At 41.2% G+C, this 21,799-nt stretch overlaps 1 protein-coding gene across 1 annotated transcript in view; it reads right to left on the reverse strand.

The window, feature by feature from the left end:
* LOC6505269 overlaps positions 1–21,799 on the reverse strand; it is a 109,412-nt gene that overhangs the window by 73,684 nt on the left and 13,929 nt on the right. The window contains exon 3 of the mRNA XM_032452118.2: positions 6,707–8,524. Within this exon, the coding sequence (XP_032308009.1) occupies positions 6,707–8,507 (1,801 nt within the window). The 5' untranslated portion in view covers positions 8,508–8,524. The remainder of the gene's footprint in view (positions 1–6,706; positions 8,525–21,799) is intronic.

Genomic DNA, 21,799 nt, shown 5'->3' on the forward strand with positions numbered 1-21,799 from the left:
AATTGGTCCAGTAGCCAGAAGTCAGTAACCAGAAACCAGAAACCAGTAACCAGTGTCTAGTCTCTAGTATCAGAGTCGAATAAAGCCTCTTCTCTTCAAGTCCTTTGGCTCCTTAAGCACCCTGACTAAAGTTAGCAGCTTCTCCTAAGTTAGTTCTCATTTGTTCTGCTGCAACAATGTTTAAAAGCCGGGCTAAGAAGCTCCAGCTGACAGCCGGCTTCTAATAAGCAGGAAGTGATGGCCAGGCCTGTCGGGGCCTGGTCTCTTGGATGATTCTTCAGAAGATAGAGGATCTAAGGCACTGAGAGAAATTGTGGGACAAGATATAAGCTAAGAGATTGTAGAATATTATAGAACAGTTTCAAGAACAAATTATAGAATATAATTTATAACAAATTATTGAATAAAATAGATACAGAAAAGAATAGAATAGATATGAACAGATTTTAGCACCAGATTGTAGAACAGATTGAAGAACAGCTTATATAACAGATTTAAGAATATATTATATAACACATTATAGAACAAATAATAGAAAAGAATTTAGAACAAATTATAGAACAGATTGTAGAATATAGAACAGATTATATCAACAGATTGTAGAACAGATTTTAGAACAGATTGTAGACCAGAATTTAGAAGAAATTATAGAACAGATAAAATAAGAGATTGTAGAACAGATTGTAGAACTTAGAATATATTATATTGCAGATTATAGAATATATTTTATAACAGATTTTAGAACAGATTATGGAAAAATAATAGAACAAATTATAGATAAGATTGCAGAAGAGATTATAGAACAGATTATATGACACTTTGTGACACAGATTAAAGAACAGATTATATAACAGATTGTAGAACAGTTTATAGAACAAATTATATAAATTATTATAATACCGATTATAAAACAAATTATATAACATATTAAAGGACAAATTGTAGAACAGACCATAGAACAGTTTATATACCATTATGGAACAAATTATGATTTGGATTATGGAACCTATTGAACAGATAATGTATCAGATTATATACATAACAGACTAAAAAAAAGATTATTGAACAGAATTTAGAAGAAATTTTAGAACAGAATGTAGAAGTAAGAATATATTCTATTGCAGATTATGGAATAGATTTTATAACAGATTAAAGAACAGATTCTAGAAAATATAACAGTTTGTAGAACAGATTATATGACAGATTGTAGATAAGATGGTAGAAAAGTTAATAGAACTTGGAATATATTATATAACAGTTTAAAGAACAGATTAACAGCATAGATTTTAGAACAGATTATAGAACTCAGAATTTGATTTGTTGATCTGTATTGTATAACAGATTGTAGAACAGATTGCAGAAGAGATTGTAAACCAAATTATGTAACAGATTAAAGGACAAATTGTAGAACAGATTGTATAACAGTTTATAGAACAAATAAACGAAAACTATATGTCCTGTAGAACCTCTACAACATATTAACACATCCCTAATACTTATTTAGATATTTCTAAACTTTTTTTTGCTTCCAAATCTCGGCTAGCTGTAGTCTGGAGCCTGTCTGTCATCGCTCCATCTTCCCTCCATCACCTCCCCCCACCCCCTTTGAGATCCCCACCAGGCCAGTCTCCATTTCCGGCTCAGAAAATTTAAAAAAAAAATCAAAAAACGCCTGCGAACGGCGGCTCGGACATAAATCATGTTGTTGTTGACCAACAACGGCAGCCACAGCCCACTGTCATCAGCAATTGCAATTTTGTACAATTTTTGTTGCAACAACTGTGGCAACAACAACTGTTGTAACAACAACAACAACAAGACTAGATGCGTGCCAAAAACGTTTTGTGGCACAAAGTGCTGGCCATACGCTTTTTAGTTTCTGAGACACATTTCGTCGCGCACTTTGATTTGTTTTATTTTTTTATTTTTATTTTTCTTCTCTTAATTTTTTTTAGGCGCAAAAAACTACAACTATTTCAAGTCAAGCCAGTTGCTGACAGTCGAACATAAAAACTTAATTAAGCCACTTGCTACTTGCCACCAAGCCACTAGCCACTTGGCCCAGATTCTAATTCGAAAGATTTCGAGGCGAAAGTAATGCGGCTGGGTCAACGGTGCGTATGCGCAATGTGGCTAAAAAAAAATAGACTGGCTAAGAGCCAATTGGGTGGGCCAAGGGGGGTAAAGGGGGTAGGGTGCCAGAGGTATGCCTGAGGGGGAGTATCTGACGGATACTGGCGAGGAAATAATCTCAGGCAACTGATCAGAGGCATGCCTCAGCAGAAGACCTTATTTCTTTTTGGGATTTTTTTTTTATTTTTTGCATCACGTAAAGTGGAGCAACTAAGAGGGGGAAGGGGCAAGGAGTGGGGGGGGGGGGGAGATGCAATTGGCCAACTATTTGGTGGCTTTAATTGGCTTGCACCACTTTTTAACCAAAATGTCATGACACTTAGAGGAGATGGGAGCTCTACAAAAGGGGGGATAGGGTGTCTTTAAGACATCTCTATAGCACTTCCCACAAAAAGGGGATCTTAAATGGTATATCTCTAATATATAGAAGTCTATAGGTTGGGGATAAAGGCCTGAGAGTCCTGACACTTGATGGAGAGTGGACCTCTAAACAAAGGTCTCTGAAATACATCGGAATGGGAATATGTATCTATGAAGTCTATATCCTAGTCCATTAGGGGGCCCATCTGTAGAGTATCTATAGATTCCAGGGATACCTATATCTATAGGTGTTTAGGGTATCTATATCTATATATCTGGTATACCAACTATAGAATATACCAAAGACCGTAAATAATGAATATTTATATATTTTTTTTTATTTTAAAAATCACAAAACAATGATTATTCTTTGAGCAAAAACAAAATAAAAATCACAAATAATGAACATTTTATTAATTTATTTTTTTTATTTATGTATTTTATTCTACTTATTTATTTTACTTATTTACTTTATTTTCTTTATATTATTTCATTTGATTCATTTATTTTATTTTAGTTTATTTATTAATTTTATTTAATTTTTGCTCAAAAATATCACTTTATTCAATAACTGGAATAAATAAATATCCTTATACCCTTATGTTCTTATATATAATATATCGTTATATACCAAGCATACAAGTAGCAATTAGTTTCAATATACCAGACTTTTTTGTGATCACCTTTAAGAATTCATCCTTCTTAAGAATTAGAAATTAGAAAAAAACAACATAAACCAAAATTAAGGAAATCCTTATTTCTTTTATCGAAATAAATCATTAGAATCTACATTTTTTAATTGTGGATTTAATTTAATGTATTAAAATTATATAAGTAATAGTTTTGTCAATTAATATTAAAATGAATTGAAATAAATTAAAATTTTTAATCAAAAATAGGAATTTTTCTTCAAATTTCCCCAAACTTTAAAATCCTAATTTTTTATTTAAAATTTCTCCTGAAAATCCTGGCACTTGCGGCCTGGCTGCCTGTCCTCTCTAAACTTGGCTTAATTGTGTCAACACCGAGAGTCAATTGGCCCAGCCACGCCCCACAGCCCCCTAGCCACCACTCTGCCACTGCCACAAGCCACCAGCCACCAGCCGCACTTGTGGCAACAAGAAGCCAAAGAGGCTGAGAGGCAACAAATTTATGGCTTTCAATTGGCAATGACAGTGATAATTGGCGGCGTGTGCCGAACTGAGCCAAGTTAGTTAAGGAGATGGAGTTGGTAAAAAGGGGGGCGTGGCAGGGGAGGGGCAACCACTAACGGGAGACAAGCAACAGAACCCAATAATGTCCAATATATATTCGGCCATTAATCATCTTGGCCATGGCCTACAAAACTAAATAGTTTTTTTTTCCAAAAAAAATAAAAAAGAGAGTCCAGAATGGCACTTTCCAGTTTCGATAGAGTTTCGATGATTAGATCTCAGTTAGAAGTTGAATTAAAATTAAATTAAAATTAAAAGTGTAAACATTTTCAATTGAAATTCTCTAAAAAATTAGACTCAAGACTATAGACTGTATCCTATTTATTTTAAAGCCAAAAATGTATTAATTTTCGAAACAGAAAACCACAAAAAATCAGTTACCAGAACCCACAGCTATGCACTTAGAGAAACTAGAGGCTGGAAAGGCATTTTTAATTAAAATAAGTGCTATTTTTTTAAATATTTATCAACAAATGGGATCTCAAATGTCACTCTTTTTATCTCAAATTTTTGTCTTTTTTTGTATGTTTTTTTAAATTTTTTGTTTGTTTGTTTTTTTATAATTTTAGATAAGTTGAGATTGCATTGTTTTCTTGTTGCGACTCTCTGGCTCTTATTATGCAAATTGTTTGGCCAAAAAGCGTTGTTTTCCCCCCCCCCCCCTTTTTTGTCTTTTTTTTTAGCCTTTTGTAGCCTTTTTTAAATCTTTTTTTTAAGCCTATTTTGTAGCTAGTTTGAATTTTAATTAATGTTGCGCATACGCCGTGTTGTACTGGCCAGGTGAGAAGGCTGCCAAGGAGTTTGTTTCTTTTTTTTTCTACATTTTTTTTTAAAGAAATAATGAACACTTTCACTAAAAATTAGCTGCAGGAATTTTATTTTTTAGTCTAAAAGTCTCTAGAGTCTAAAATCTTGCTTTAAAGGATAAATTTCTTTTTGATTTCATAAACAATTTCTTATTTTTTCAATAAAAACTTTAAATAAAAAATAAAAACAGACATCTTGACACTCTTAGCACCCCCCTTTTTAAGAAAAAAAAAGAATCTAGAGACTCCCTAGTCTCTAGTCTCTAGTCTTTGGAAATTGCAATTAACCGAGACTGGGAGACTCTCTGGCGACATTGATTAACGAGTGGTTAGTTGCTAATGCCGCAGATACAATACTTCATGGCTGGCACATCCAGCAGATACATTCCGAGAGAGGCAACACAATGGCGGGACAATAAGCGGGACAACAAAAGTGCAATTATAATGCCATTCTTGTTTATTTATTTATTTGATTATTGCGAGTGGAAGTGAGAGTGTCTAGAACTATTATTATTTTTTATTATTATTATTACTATATAATTTGACCTTTTAAATATTTCTCTAAAAAAAACAATACTTCTATAGCTCTTTGTTGGCCCTTTTCTTTTCAGTTTAATTTTAGACTTTTGTTCTATTTTATTTTGATTTTTTTTTCCCCTCAAAAGCAACTAGAAATCATACTATTAGTGACTCATCCCAGCCACGAATTACGCACCAAAATAGCCTATGTATATCCGATATATACTTTGTGATTCATCTGAAATAGTATTTCCAACCGAAAAGTTGAGGATTTTTTTTTGGAGTTCTACGTACATTTTAGAAGCACCACTCCGGCGGCATGCTGGTGGGGCAGGCCCAGGTTGCTGTGGCGGCGCAGCAACTGCTGCTGCTGCTGCTGCTGCAGCTGCGGGGAGGGGGGGCAGTCCAAAGAGCTCTTCTTAATCAGCTGGAAGGCCATTGTAGTAGTAGTTTCCAAAACACACACACACACAATTACATCACTTTTTAGTATTTTTTTTTAAATTTATTTTCCAATCAATTACTCAGCAGACGCCCCTTAAAAAAATCCGATTCTAAGGGGGGGACTCTATTCGAAAGAAGAAAAAAAAAGGTAGCCCCTGGAGGGCAGGTGATAAGCACACTCACAACACTCCGAACATTCCGAACAACCGACAAAAAAAAAAGCATGTGGCATCCGCGACAAGATCGATTCTACTGAAACCGCATCCACATCGACGGCGTGAATGGAGCCCGAACTGGGCAAAAAAAAAACTAAAAAAAAAAAAAGCATAAAAAATGGAAAAAACAACAACAACAAAAATCGAGACTAAAGTGAAGCCAGCGGAGCATGGATCGCTGCTCTCGAGCCGAATTGGAAATTGAATTTGGGTTTGGTTGCTCTGATGCTCGCTTCGCATGCAAAGTTGTTGATAAAAAATAAAAAAAAAAATATATAAAAATAGAAGAAATAAGAGGGGGAGGGGCGGGGGCGAGGGCGGTCCAGGGGAGCGATAAGAAAATGGAAAAAAGCGGAAAATGTGCTCCAAGCCCCAAAAAAAACAGCGCCATTTGGAGACTGTGGTGAATAGAGAGAGGCGAGAAAGCGCCACCTATTGGCTGGCAGAGGCAGCTCTTTACACAAATCCATCTATTGTGTAAATAAAGGAAGCCATTATCTAACCAACCCCCTATTTTGACATGTAGAGAGTCCCAAAGCGCCATCTTTAGTGTAGAGAAGCTGGAGTTTAGATTTTCTAGCTATAGTGGCGCTAGAGCGCAGTGGATTTTCCCAACAGGTGGCTTTTACTAAAAACATTATTTAAACTAGTAATTTTAGTTTTTAAGAAGTTAGTCTTAAAAAATATAATATTTAAGGATATTATTTAGTCGATTATATCTGAATTTAATGAAATATTTAGTTACTCTGCTTATTATTTTGTTTTCTACATCCGTGTATCTCTGTAACTCAACTCATGTAGATAAGGCAAGTGTGGTGAATAAAAATAGTGGGTTTTAAAGAAAAAATTTTACAAAAAAACAAAAAATGGAATAAATTATGGAATTTAAGAGTTTTTTCTTCTAAATAAGCAAGAATATTATCCAAAAATGCTACTAGTTTCTTTAATAATCTTTAAAAATCTACTTATGACTTGATTTTTAGGCAAAAATAAGTAAAAAAGCATCCTGACTCACCCGTTAATCCTGTATCATTGATGCTCGAGGTGGAAGTTGAGAATCCTGGCAACTTGCGCCATCCCTTCCGGCTCCAGAAACTGCGCGCCTTGGACTCCTGCACCGGGCCTGGTCCAATACCCGCTCCACCACTCCTGCCCCCCAGCTGATTGGGTCCTGGATCCTCGGCTGCCCTGATCCTGGCACAGCTCAGTATCCTCCTGCCGCAGGAGGCTCGGGAGAGGAAGCTTCCCCCCGAGCCAGAGCCAGAGCCCTGACCAGAACCGGAACCGGATCCGGACTCATCGTAGACAGTGGCCGCCCGCTGGAAGGACCGACAGCTCTGGGTGGCGGCCACCGCCAGGGTGGGCGTCTGGCGGGCGCACTTGATGTGCTGGGTCTTGCTCAGCCGGAGACTGCCGATGTAGCTGGCGCCGCTGCTGCTGCCGCTGAAGCCGCTGTCCAGGTCGCCGGCAGCCGGTCCCGGTGCCGGTCCAGAGGTGGTCCGGTCCCTGCCGCTCCGCTTGCTATCACAGATGTTGTCCGCCGAGGCGGAGGTGAGGCGGGCGGCCAGCATGGTCGGTGGCTGGCCACTGGCCGCCGTCACACTCACACTCACACTCGGGGGCTTCTGCTTCTGGGGGCTGCTCTGGTCCGAGGGGGCGTCCGGTGGCGTCCCCACCTCCCCGCCCCCCGGCAGCGGGTCGTGCTTGGGCGGACTCTCCGGCATCAGCATGGCCTCCACGCTGAGATTCAACTCCCCGAGGATCTTGTGATGGCGATTCTGAACCCGCCGCAGCTCCTCCTCCACGAGGGTCTGGTTCAAGGAGCCAGCCGAGTGGGAGCCCACGGTGCTCCGGAGGTGACTGCCCCCCGTGCCCTGGAGGGCCGCCGCGTTGATCTCCTCGTAGAAGTTCTCGCTCTGGCCGGCCTTGGCGGAGCTGGCCAGCTTGTGGTAGCGCGTCTGGTAGGACTGGAGGGTGGCGGGGCTCACCAGCTGCTTGTTCTTCTTGCCCTTGGAGAGCAGGGCGCGAATGGAGTTCGGTGGCGGCGGATCCGAGGTGGCCGGCGACATGGCCACCTGGACAACAGCTCCTCCGGCAGTCGCTGCCCCCTTCTCGGGGCGTGGCACATTGGAATGCCTCATGGCCGCCCCGGGCTCATAGTAGGCGTAGGAGTAGTCGTGATGCATGTTCGGATGGTGCAGGTTCTGGCCAGTCTGCCGCCCCAGACTCTTGCTGTGGCGCGCCGCCAACTGCTTGAGGTGGTGGGGCGATGCCTCCTGCCCCGGCTCGTTGCACACTTCGATGGCATCCGGATCTGGATCGGGATATCGCGGCACTTGCTGCTGCCTCTTCCCCTTTGGCGATCCAGTGTCCTTGCCACTGCCGCCCCCTGTTGGCGGCGGGGGATAGTCCGGCGGTGGGGGGAACTGCAACAAGTGCTTAGCCATGCCCCCGTAGCCGTGCACCGCCTCCAGCTGCTGCTGCTGCTGCTGTTGTTGCTGTTGCTGTTGCTGTTGCAGCTTCTGCTGCTGCTGCTTCAGGCGCTGCAGCTGCGTCTGCTGCTGCGTGTAGTAGTTCTGGTTGGAGGGCAGCTGCTGCGGGTGGTTCTGGATGTGCTGGATGTGCTGGTGCTGGTGCTGGTGGTGATGGTGATGATGGTGCCCCGTCGCCTTGGTTGTTGCCGCACTGCTGTGGATCAGTACCTTGCCAGCCCCCACGCCCCCACCGTGCACCGCATGCCCGGGCGGGGAGGAGTGAGCCGGGACGGCAGGAGTGCCGCCGTTGTTGCGTCTGCTGCCCAAGCCCAGGCTCTCCATGGCACATGTTGTACGATCTGGAAGAGGGAGGAGAGGAGGAGAGTAGTTAGAGGGATATTGTGGCAAGTAGATGGCAGGAAGAGATGCCTCCAGGAGGAATCAGCTGGCAGGAGGAGGTCTCTGAGATCTCTAAGCTCTTCCCCAGGCTCTTGCCAGTCTCTAAATTCCTGGCTTTTCTGGACAAGATTACCCTACTCCCGGATCAGAGGCGCTAATGGCCAGGGAACTATAATCAAGTCGATAATGCCACCAAGTTATGAGTTGGATGTCCTTCGCTTCGGAGCTAAGAGCCCTTCGGAGCTGGCAGACAGAACTTAAATTCGTAATTTGATCGCCTGGACAGATGAGGATCTGGTTCTGGGTCCTCTACCCCCTCCCGCCTACCTCTCCCCTTCTTGGGTAACCCGAGACGAGTCTGAGAACTGGACACGATCTCGTTGGCCCAGCAGGTCCCCAAATTAGCGTCTAAATTTAGCCACTCGGCAAATTGAATTGCGCCCAGCAAGGGGCCAGTCCCTATAGCCATCTCTCTCTCTTAGCTATAAGCCTGTCTCTTTCTCTTTCTCTTTCTCTTTCTCTGTTGAATAATTTTTTAAAGTCTTCGAGGGATTAAGGACTGTTTCTGCCACTGGAACTGCCACTGGAACTGCCTCTGCCACTGGCAACAACATCAAAAAACCCAAACGCATGCCATTGTCAACAGTCAGATACAAAATATGCGGCAAGAGGCATGTGGCAAGGGGCAAGGGGCAAGGGGCATGTGGCATGCGGCATGTGGCATGGGGCACATAGGGGTTAAAAGCCGGACCAGAAGCACTCTACATCTGCATCTGATTCTCCTCCTCCCAAGGCCCAGCACTTGAGCAAAAAAATAAATAAAAAAAAAAGAAAGCAACTCCCTCACATCCTGGCGGGGAAGAGACTCTTCCAGGATGTCTTGCACTCTTCCTTAGATGTCCTGGAGCTCCCAGCTTTAAGTCCTTGTTAGTTTAGAGTCTCAGGCCTTCAATGGCTAGTAGTTCTCCCAGATTTCCTCACTTTTCTATCCACTTTCCCCACTTGACTGGGAATAGCTTCTCGGCTCAAGTGACTTTCCCTGATCGATTGGAGGGGTGGGGAGGGGCGGTTGTTTTAGGGGGGGGGAGTGGCTCTTAATTAGAAACACACGCATCAGCCTTTAGGGAGATGTTGCAGTTGCAGTTGCAGCTGCAGCACAAAATTGCAATGAGGGGCAGCATCCTGCACTGAAAGAAACTGAGCTCCCGACTCCAAGAAGAGATTCGAAATTTTAGAGACTTTTTCTCTCAGTGGGAGTTAGTCCCCCCCCTCCCTTATTCGAGTGGCTGCGTGGCGCGTGTTTTTTCTGCCACAAGGGGGCACATGCAACAACGGCAAACAGCAACGCATTGCAATAATTATATGCTGTGGCAGCATCAGTGGCAGAGTGGCAGAGCGGCAGAGAGTGTTGCATGTTCTTCTATCATATTTGCAATTTATGTGTCGCCAATTCACTCAGACTGCTCGCTGCTCCCCGAGGATCTGCCACATGCCCCTGCCACATGCCCCTGCCACAGGCCCCTGCTTCGTCCGCTTATGGCTTGTTGCCGCACGAGTGCGAACAAGTAATTAGAAAACATATTTTTGAATTGTTTTCGCCTTCCGTTTGTCGGGGATACGGCTGCTGGATGGTTGCTGGATTTTCTGGAATTCTACAGAGTTCCCTGGTACTGGTAGTGCTCTGGTGCTTCCTGGTAGTCCTGGGTGGTGTCTAGTAGTGCCTGGTACTCTCTGGTCTACATGGTACTCCCACTACTCTGGTGGTACTCTTTACTACTCCCTATTTCTTCCTGATACTCCCCGGCACTTCCTGGTAGCGCCTTGTACTCCCTAGTAGTGCCCTGGTGGTTCCTGGTTGTGCCGGGCAGTGCTTGGTAGTGCCTGATACCCTTTATTACTCCCTGGTACTCTCTAATACTCCCTGGTAGTGCTCTGGTAGTACTCCTTGGTAGTCTTAAGTTCTCCCTGGTGGTCTCTGACCTTTTTAGTAATACCTGATACCTGAATACCTGAATGCCCTGATACACCCTAGCACCTCCTACTTCTCCCTCGTACTCCTCTATTGTACTCCCTAGTATTCCCTGTTATTTCGTTTTATTTCCGGATGCTTCCTGGTACTTTCTGATAGTGCCTGGTACTCCCTGGTACTCTCTGATAGAGCTCTCTCTGGTGCTCTTTAGTAATGCCTGGTATTCCCTGGTAGTAGTTCCTGGCATCCCCTCGATAATCCCTAGTACTTCCTAATAATCCCTGGTACTCCCTAGTACTCCCTTATCCATCCTGGAACTCCCTGCCAACTTCATGGTACTCCATGGTAATGCTCGGGTAGTAATCCCTGGTACTCTTTAGGACTCCCTGGTAGTCTCTGAAACTTCTTAGTACTACCTGGTTCTCCCTGGTTCCCCCTCGTACTCCCTGGTATTGTGTAGTACTCCGTAGTATTCCCTGTTACTTCGTATCACATCCTGATGCTTCCTGGCACTCCTTGGTGGTACTCTAGTAGTACTCCCTGTTACTCCTTAGTACTCTCTATTGTTTCCTAATACTCCCTGGTAGTGCCTGGTACTCTCTGATTACTCTCTACTTCTACAACTTCCGGATACTCCCTGGTACTCTCGGGTAATGCTATAGTACTCAATGGCAGTGTCTGGTACTCCCTGGTACTCTTTAGAAATTCCCTGGTAGTGTCTTGATACTACCTAGTACCTTATAGTATTCAATGGTAGTAGTCCCTAGTACTCCGTAGTACTCCCTGGTGGTGCTCTGGTAGTGTCTGGTACTCCCTAGTTCTCTGTAGGTTTCCCTGGTAGTGCCTGATAGTCCCTGGAACTCCCTGGTAGTGCTAGGTAGTGCTTGGTAAGGCCTGGTACTCCCTGGTAGTTCCAAATACTCCCTAGTACTCTCTGATACTCCCTAGTACTCTCTGATAGTGTTCTCCCTGGTAGTACTCCCTGGTGGTTTCTGGTACTCTTTAGTACTTCCTGGTAGTACCTTGATAGTGCCTGATACTCCCTAGTAGTTCCTAGCATCCTGGCAACCTGCTACTCCCTAGTACTTTTTGATACTCCTTAGTCTTCCTGGTACTCTCTGATACTCTGTAGTATGAACTTCCTGGTACTCTCTAGTATTTCCTCTAGTATTTCCTACCTGGTAGTCCTTGCTAGTGCCCCTTGACTTCCCGAAATGAATTTTTGGAATATTTCTGCAACAAATATAATTGTTTATTCCGGATCTGGTGAACCTTTTCCAGACTTCACTTGGGCCTGCCCCTACTCCTGCCACATATTAAAAATTGCGTGTTGATTGATGTCCTTATTGGTTGTCCCGGGAAAAGGACTTGGCTCTCTTGATTAAATCCTTTCCGGGAAAGAGCAAACAAACTGTGTCATAGCTTCCTGCTTCCTGCTCTGCCCTCTGGTCCTTGTTGTTTCGTCCTTGTTGGTCAGTCTTCAATTGATATTCCACTTTTCCGCTTTTTTTCCGATGAACGAATTAAAAAGGACTCTGCCACACCCCCTTGCCCCCCCGTAGGCCACTGCCCGCCCAGATCCTTTGACTTTGTCACTCGCTTTCGTTGATTGTTCGGTTCGGGGTGCATTGACTTGCCAGAGTCAGAGTGAGAGCCCCCCCTTCAGTGCATTGTCAACAAGTGCGAGTGGAGTCACCCCCTAACAAAATGCATGAAAAAAATAAAAAAATAAGGATGCAGGAGTGCAGCAGGACTATAACAGGACTCTGCGACTTGCTGGCAAAGTGAAAGGAGAGAAAACAAATTCAAAATAAAAAGGAACAAAAAAAGGGAGGGACACATGGGCAGGTCCTCTTTATCTAGCAGAGATTGGGGTTGGTAGAAGGGGGGCAGCTACTAGCTAGTTTCCTCCCTAAGTTGCATCTTTACATTCTTCAACATGATTTCCCTTCATTTTTTACATTTTTTGTTTGCGTTTTTTGCATTTTTTTCCCTTTTATTTTGTATTTTTTTTTCTACAGAGACACTCCGAGAAAACGGGTGTTACTTAGAGATACTTTAGAATAGATACTAGATAGTATCAGATACTTCTAGTTACTACCAGATACTACCAGATATTACCAGATACAACAAAATAGTACTAAAAGTCTATTAAACACAACTATATACTACCAGATAGTAGGAGTTACTACTATTTTACTACCAGATACTACTGCATACTAGATAGTACATCTAGATACTATCAAATACTACTATTTACTTCCAGATACTACTTGATAGTACCAGTTACTATTAGATACTACTATATTATTAGTACTAATTACTAACAGATACTACAAGATATTACCAGATAAATAATGCTACATACTACTACATACTACTAAATATTACTACTATTAGACACTTCCATCCAGATACTACCAGATTCTTCTTGATTCTACCAGATAATACTAGATACTTCTATCCAGATACTACCAGATATTAGTAGATACGACTAGATAGTAAAAAAGACTACTACAAGATACTACTTCTAGATACTAATAGACTACTACCAGATACTACCAGATAATACCAGATACTACTGAATACTAAAAAATACTAGTAGATACTAGCAGATACAGTATAGTTATATAATAGATACTAGATACTACCAAATACTATTGCTTACTACCAGATACTACTTGTTAATACCAGATACTTTTAGATACTACTAGGTACTAGATTCTAGATACTACTAGAAACTTCCATTTTACTACTACTATATACTAAAAGATACTAAAAGATTCTATACTACCAAGTACCAAGTACCAAGTACTATTATTTACATTTCAAAAGTACCAGATACTACAAGATACTAGAAGGTACTAGGTAGATATGAGTACTAGTTACTACCAGATACTAGTTACTACATACTACTAAGATACTACTAGACACTAGTAGTTAGAACCAGGTACTAGGTACTATATTACTACTAGTTACTAGCAGATACTACCAGATACAACCAGATACTACCAGAAAATACTAGATGCTACCAGATACTAGCAAGTGCAGTATAGTAAGATAATAGATACTAGATAGTACTAGGTATTACCAGATACTATTACTTACTACCAGATAGTACTAGATAATACCAAATGCTACTAGACTAATACTAGACACTACCAGATACTACTGAATACTAAAAGAAACTACTAGATAATACCAGATACGTCTAGATACTACTATAGTACTACTAGTTACTAGTTGATACTACCAGATACTACTAGATACATCCATCCAGATACTACTAGATACTCCAGATACTTGTAGTTTCTCCTACAAAATACTACTAAAACATACTACCATATACTAATAGATACTAATAGTTCCTACCAAATACCTCCAGATACAACCCCTTTTTTTTGTTTAAAAAAATAAGCCATGAAGCCCCTCGCTTTTTCTCAGTGTAGTAGCTGTTTAGACTCCCCTCTCTGCCCGCTTAGATGTCCCTCGAATGCATCTCAGCGGCTAGGATGTGCGCTATCTCTTAGTTAGCCAACTGCCACGCCCCCTCTCCCTTTTGGCCCTTTTGACTCGCCCCTTTATTCATGCCACACCAGAGCCAGGCCGATAAGCCTCATTGGCTTCTGGAATGAATCTCAAAGATATCTTTTCAAAACTCGAAGGATTCTGGTTCTGGGCTTCGCTTTCACTTTTTTTTTGATTTTTTTTTTTTAATTTTAATTTCAAGGAACTGGCAGGAAGAGAAGCAAATCTTATAGATACTTTCTCTAGGATTTCAGGCTTAAAGATACATATGACTTGGTCCTTGGACTTTAGACTCTAGAAGATACTCTTTCTTTAAAGATACTTCCTGTTTGTGTTTCCAGGAAGGACTTCTGCCGTGTTTCGTAATTTTTTTAAAAGGAAACTACCCCCCTCCAGAGGGGGGAGGAGGAGAAGGACACCCTCCTAGACACACACATGCTCCACATAATTATGCACCCCTCCCTTGTGGGGGGGAGTTACTCCCTGTTGCCAGAAGGGAGTAGTCCATTGTTTCTGGCCCAACAATGAATGCCACGCATTGGGGGTCACCTCACCTACCAAGGATCTCCATCGCCATCCTGGCAACTGAATCTTGAATCTCCATCTGAATCCGCAGTCGGAATCCGCATCTGCCTCGCCACTCTTCTTCTTCTATTTTTTGTGCACTCGAGCGCCTTTCACTTTGTGCATAATTTCTTGAGCCCATGTGGGTCCTGGTGGCTACCCCCTCCGCCCCCCACCCTCCCCCTCTCTTTTTCTTCCTCTTAGAGAGGGTGGAATTTTTTTTTTTGAAAGAAAATAGGGGGCGGCAAGGTCATTGGCCTGCCAGGAGACTCCCTAAGGAGGTCTAAGTGGTCAAAAAAAAAAAAGTAACAAGGATCTAAGATTAAGGACATCATTTAAAAAATATGTTTTAATTCCAGGACCTCCACACACTAGGGGGGCGGGGCGGAGGGGGAGAAAGTAAAAAAATCACACTTGCCTTGCCACGCCCCCCTCCCAGGCGTATGTTAAAGCGAAACGTATCCTGCCATGCAGTATCCTGCCGGGGTCCTGGCCAGCCCCTGGCCAGGCTGACTGACAAGGGAGCGCCGCGAGTTCGTTAAACCTTCAAGCATCGAAGTTTTCATTTCTTCGAAGCCACCAGCCAGGAGCCACCAGGAGCCACCAGGAGCCACGAGGAGTCACTAGCTCCTGCAGGAACACAGCACCAGGATTTCTACATTTTTGTATTTTTTTTTTATCCTGTTTTTCTATCCTGTTCTGTGGCCTGCGGCAGGTCGCGACTCTCGAGCAGATACTTTGATGCCAAGTGCTGGGTATGACTACACTCGAAGAAAAACATGATTGTGAATATCAAATCCTGTTTCTTCGTTCAAAAACAAGTTTTTGTAGATCGATCTACATGATCATGTAAAAAACACGTTAGATTTTGTAAAAAAAACAAATTTTTTTGTTGAAAAGATGTTCGAACGTGTATCAAACCAGGTATGAACATGTAGAAACTCTTTCGAGCATGTAAAAAATATATTTGAACGTGTATGAACGCGTCGGAACATGTAAAAAAAATGGTTTGAATATGTAAAAAACATGTTAGAACATTTTCAAAAAGTTTATTCCTTTAAAAAACAAGCTTAAACATAATTAAACATTAAAACAACACAATTTTGCATGTCAATACATGTATGAGCATGTAATAAACACGTTTGTTCATTCAAAAACATGTTCAAACACGCACAAAATATGTTTATTCTTTAAAAAAAAAATTTGATCATGTATGTAAATGCATTAAAATTACGGTAGACTTAGACTACATATGTAAAAAACATGTTCGAACATGTAAAAACATGTTTGAACTTTTAAAATCCACATTAGAATATACATACATATGTATAAAAGCTTTAGTTGGCTTATTTGAACTGGTTTGAACATTTAAGAGCATGTTTCATCATGTAAAAAGCATTTTTTAACGTCTTAAAAAAACTATTCTGCATGTAAAAACATTAAAGATTATGTAAAAAAAGTTTTTACGGCATAAAACATGTTCGAACATGTAAAAAACACCTTGGAATGGAATATGTAAAAAAAAAACATGTTTAAGCATGTAAAATGCGATTTTGTCTATTTAAATATGTTTGAACATTTAAAAAAAATGTTTGGAAATGTAAAAAATATGTTTTTTCGTTTAAAAACATGCTTGAACTTATTGTGATTGATTATTGCGATTATAAAGATTGAATTATTGAAGAAATCCTACTGATATTTATGAATAGTAGAATATCTATCAAAAAAAACAATCCTTAAGACAGTAGATCATCTAGAAACAAGTATAAACATGTTCATTTCTAAATCATTAAAACAAAATCCAACTTAAATATATAAATTGCAAAAAAATGCAGTCCCTGTAATCCCAAAAAAATGTAATGTAAGCAAAAGTAATCCCTTTTTTTGCTCTGTGCACTTTGAATGGAACTTGAGTTCCCGAGATGGGGAATCTCCAAAACTTAGTGGCGCTGACAAAGCTCTCGCACACACGACAAAAGTCAATGACTGGCACTCCCCTCCTGATTCCAGATTCCTGATTCCTGATGCTCCTCCTCCTGCCCAGTCCCCTATGGGAGCTACGCCCATGTACTGACTGTGGAATGGAATGGAATGCTTGTTTCAGAGGGGCTTGTTTCACATTTTCTTTTCAATCCGCATCCGCATCCGCATCTGCATCTGCATCTGCACATTTTCCACCCCGGAGTGCAGTGCGTTGCGTTAAAATTTAATTAATAAGCGACGCAACACGCACTTTTCAACCCGCCTCCCCTTCCTGACTTTATTTTTTCAATTCTTCTGATGTTTTTTAAACAATTTACAGTTAGAAGCGAGTCGGATAAATGCTTTTAGGAAATTAAAAGATCAACAAACATGTTTCATGACTTCTGGCTTGAATTTATAATTCCCACACTCCCCTCCAGTCTTCTGAAGGAGTGTGAGTCTCATCCGCGATTTTTTTCTTCTTCGGCTTTGTCACTTTCTTCATTGTTTTTGTCTCTTTCTTCACTGTTCCTCATCTCTTTCTTGACTATTTCATGTCTGTTTCTTGATAGTTTCTTACCTGTTCCATCTCTCTTTCTTGACTGTTTCTTCACTGATTCTTGTCTCTTTCTGTCTCTTTATTGTACTGTTTCTCGTCACTTGTCTCTTTCTTTTTTATCTCTTTTATCTCTTACTTGACTATTTCTTGTCTCTTTCTTGAAAGTTTCTTGTTTCTTTCTAAAATGTTTCTTATCTCTTTCTTCACTGTTTCTTTTCTCTTTTTTGCCCTGTTTCTTCACTGTTTTTGTCTCTTTCTTGTCCTCTTTCTTGCAGGTTTCTCGTCTCTTTCTTGACTGTTTCTTGTCTCTTTCTTGTCTTGATTCTTGACTGTTTCTTTTCTCTTTCTTGACAGTTTTTTGTCTCTGTCTTCACTGCTTCTTGTATTTTTCTATGACTGTTTCGTGTCTCTTTCTTGAATATTTCTTGTCTCTTTCTTAACGGTTTCTTGTCTCTTTCTTCACTGTCACTTGTCTCTTTCTTGACTATTTGTTGTCTCTTTCTTGTCTGCTTCCTGTTTCTTGACTGTTTCATGTCTCTTTCTTTTCCTGTTTCTTGACTGTTTCCTGTCTCTTTCTTGTCCTGTTTCTTGACTGTTTCTTGTCTCTTTCTTGACGTTTGTTATCTCTTTCTTGACAGTTTCTTGTCTCTTTCTTATCCCTTTCTTGTCCTGTTTGTCTGTTTGTCTCTTTCTTGACCGTTTCTTGAAGGTTTCTCGTCTCTTTCTTAACTGTTTTTTGTCGCTTTCTTATCTCTTTCTTCTCTTGTCGTGTTTCTTGTCTTTTTCATGTCTCTTTCTTGTCTCTTTCTTAACGGTTTCTTGTCTCTTTCTTATCCCTTTCTTTTCCTGTTTCTTATCTGTTTCTGTTTCTTTCTTGACTGTTTCTTGTCTCTTTTCTTGACTATTTCTTCTCCTGTTTCTTGTCTCTATCTTAACGGTTTTTTGTCCTTTCTTCACTTTCTCTTGTCTCTTTTCTGTCTCTTTCTTGTCTCTTTCCTGACTGTTTCTTGTCGCTTTCTTTACTGTTTCTTGATTGTTTGTTGATTGTTTGTTGATTGTTTCTTGTCTCTTTCTTATCTCTTTCTAAACAGTTTTTTGTCGCTTTCTTGTCTCTTTTCTTGACTATTTCTTGTCCCGTTCCCCCCCGAAAGAGCTCCGTCAGAATAGTTGGCTAATTGCCGCTCGTTAGCCCAAGGAGCCCAAGAGCCCGGAGGGTTATCTAACCTAACCTAACCTAACCTAACATGTCAACCTGAAGTGATTGTCAATCTAACTGCCATTTCATCCTCTCTGCCTTGCTCCCTCTCTCTTTTTCTCTTCAAAAATATAAGAGTATAATATAATATATATACATACATATTTATTTTTTAGGATGTCCCAAGTACCAAGTAGTTTTCACTTCCAATTCCTGTTTCTGTTCCTGCTAGCTCACTTGACACCTCCTAAATGAGGTCCGTCGGCCTGCGGCTCTTTTTCTTCAACTGCATCGTATCGCATTCCTGGTGTCCACTGTCCACTGTCCACTGTCCACTGTCCGCTGTCCGTTGTCCGCTGTCCGCGAAACTCATCTCGGACATTGTCCGCTAATTGATTTCGCCGCTTAAGCTTACAACGCGTAAATTTCGCGCTGAAATGCAACCGAAACTGCATCCCGGCCATCCATCTGATCTGGACATGAATGTGATGCGATGGGCCCTGACCTCGAGTGTCCACTGTCCACTCTCCACTCTCCACTGTCCACTCTCCACTGTGGATGATGGTAATCGGCTTATGACCGCCTGCTTATTGTGGTTTTCTCTTCTTTTTTTTTTTTCTTTTTTTGAAAACGATATGCTTCCCAACTGCAGGACCCATAAGAGTCATCACTTGACTCTACACTCGAAAAAATCAAGTAGCCAGTATGGGAATATATCCTCACCTATATCTCTACCTTTTGTTGTTATTTTCTCTCAGTGTCTGGAGTCCTAGAGCCTGACGAGCTGCCCTCAATCAGATGCGCCCAATAAACTTTGCGGCTACTTGGCATTGTTCGAATGCCACTAACTGGCCAGGACTAGAGGGGGCCAAGGTATGGGAGATCCATGGCATGGCCTGGGATGGACTGGGATATTGGGTATACAGGAATCCCTCGCTAAGTGGCCAGAGTGTGTCGCCGCACGTCCCACGAGTTGTTTGGCGGTTGATTGCTGTTATGTGCCGGTATGCAGCGCTTAACACGCCAAGTCAATTAAATGTTTGCTTCCGCAACGCGGCTCTCCACTCTTGGCTCTCCACTCTCCACTCTACCACTCTCCACTCTCCACTCTCCCCTCTCCACTCTCCACTCTCCAGACAACGCCAAAGAAAGTGTAGCAGCCTCCCAGTAGGACTGACGCGGCCTGAAACCGATGCGCTTTGCACTTCGAAAAAAAAGAGCTCAAGTTTTAAATATTTTCAAAAATATGGAGAGTCTATGGAGTGGGCCTAAAGAAGGCCTAAAGAGAAGGCTATATCTATATATATATATATATGTATATATATCTTGAAAAATTGGCAGATCCATAGTAAGAGAAATATAGCACATATTTTTAAAATATTATTAATTGTTAAAATATTTAATATATTAGAATATTTTTATTATAATTCCTCATTTTTATAATATTTATTTTTATCAGATTTTTCAACAAATTTTCCTTTCTGATAGATAGTCCAGAATGCTAGTCATATCATTGCCATTTCTTAATAATTAGATTTAATACTAACTAAAATCTAAAATATAATTTTTGACAGATTTTTCTGAGGAGTTTTTCACAAAAATTTCAAAAATAATCATGCGTTTTTTTATTTTTCCAGGACAAAGTCCATATCTTTTGGCAATTCTAGTCGATTTTAGATCGGAATACTTGAAAATAATCGTAATTTGAACTCTCCATCTTTATTCAAATCTTAAAAACAAGTAAGAGAGATTTTTTGACTATTTTTTAACTAGTATTTCTTTTGGGAATTCAAAAAGGCATGCTTTTTCATAAAAACCTAAACAAGTTATAGATTAACTCTCCACCTGTTTGCATTAAAATCTAAATTAAAATTTTGATAATATTTCTGAGGGCAGGCATTTTTTCTATACAGTTCAGAATAAAGTTAATATCTTTGGCAATTCTCATCCTATTTCTGATAGGTTGATAAAAATATTAGCCACTAATTTCGAAATATTATTGTTATTATTGTATTTAAACAATTTCTTGAAGTGCAGCTCATGTTGGATGTACCACGCACTTCCAAGTGGCGGAGAATCTAGCCAAGAGACTGGCCGGGGAGTGGGCCAGGACGAGGAGGATGCAGGAGGAGGAGGCCCGAAGTGTCGATGAAGTGTTTATGGCCCAACAGCAAACAAGTTAGTGCCCTGTCCTGGCCTGGCCTGGTCTGCTCCGCTTTTTTTGGCCAAAAAGGTAACATGTTTATTGTCTTTAAGGGCAGAGATCTGGGGCTGGAACTGGGACTGACTTGGAGGTGAAAGTGATGAACTTGGGAGAGTGGACAGGAAGCGGCAGTCCTGATTCCTCTTTCTATTTCTATTTCCATCAGAAGATGAGGCAATGACTCGACAAAGCAGTCGAGGAAAATGGAAAATGCTGCCATAGAAGTTGCAACATTAACAATTAATGTGCCACAGTCACTCCACTTGGACAGCTCAGCTCCTCTCTTCCACTTCCATCACACTCTCAGAAATTGTATCCTAAGATTGTTACATCTTCTAGGTCTTGGGAGTAGATATTTTCTCTCAGTGTGCCATGAGGAGGAGTTAAAAACGTTTAAAGCGGCGGCTAAATTATAGTAATTGCCCATACTGCGCGTTAGATGGCCATGACACTGCCAAATGGCCTGGCACATGACGAAGTGACTCCCGACTACCCCCAGGAACTCGGGGGTCTGCAGTCGGAAGGGCCTGAAACTTCCAGGACTGTTGTATTTCGATTTAAGGTACTGTCATAGCAAAAATCATACATTTTCTCTCAGTATAGTTTATAGGGAGGGCATATAATACCCCCTAGTAGCTCCTAACTCTTGGGTCAGAAGGGCCTGAAACTTGGAGGACTATTGTATTTCGACCCAAGGACCTGTCATAACAAAAATCAAATACAGACATGGTTGCTCCGCTTTGGAACCCACTGTTTCCCACATTACGGCTTATAGGGCTTATAGATACCCTCCAGTAACTCTCAAGTCTAGAGTCAGAAAAGCCTGAAACTTGGAGGACTAGTGTATTTCGACCCAAGGATCTATCATAGCAAAAGTCACACATTTTCCCTCATTTCATTACCTTCTCTCATCAATATAGGGAACAGAATAGCACCTAATAACTCCTAACTCTCATCGACTTTGTTCCATATTATATTATAGTTTATAGGGAGTAAGATAACCCCTAGTAACTCATGACTCTGAGTCTACAGTCTGATGAAAAGCCTGAAACTTGGAGGACTGTTGTATTTCGATCCAAGGACCTATCATAGCAAAAATCATAGCAAATCTTCCTATATTATATCCCTCATAAGTAGTCGTATACCCCCTAGTAACTCTTAACCTTAACTCTCAAGTCAGAAGAGCCTGAAACTTAGGAGACTTTTGTATCTCAGCCCAAGCTCCTGTCATAACAAAAATCAATTACAGACATTG

The sequence above is a fragment of the Drosophila ananassae genome, chromosome XR (genome assembly GCF_017639315.1).
Source record: "Drosophila ananassae strain 14024-0371.13 chromosome XR, ASM1763931v2, whole genome shotgun sequence".
In the NCBI taxonomy this organism is placed as follows: Eukaryota; Metazoa; Arthropoda; class Insecta; order Diptera; family Drosophilidae; genus Drosophila; species Drosophila ananassae.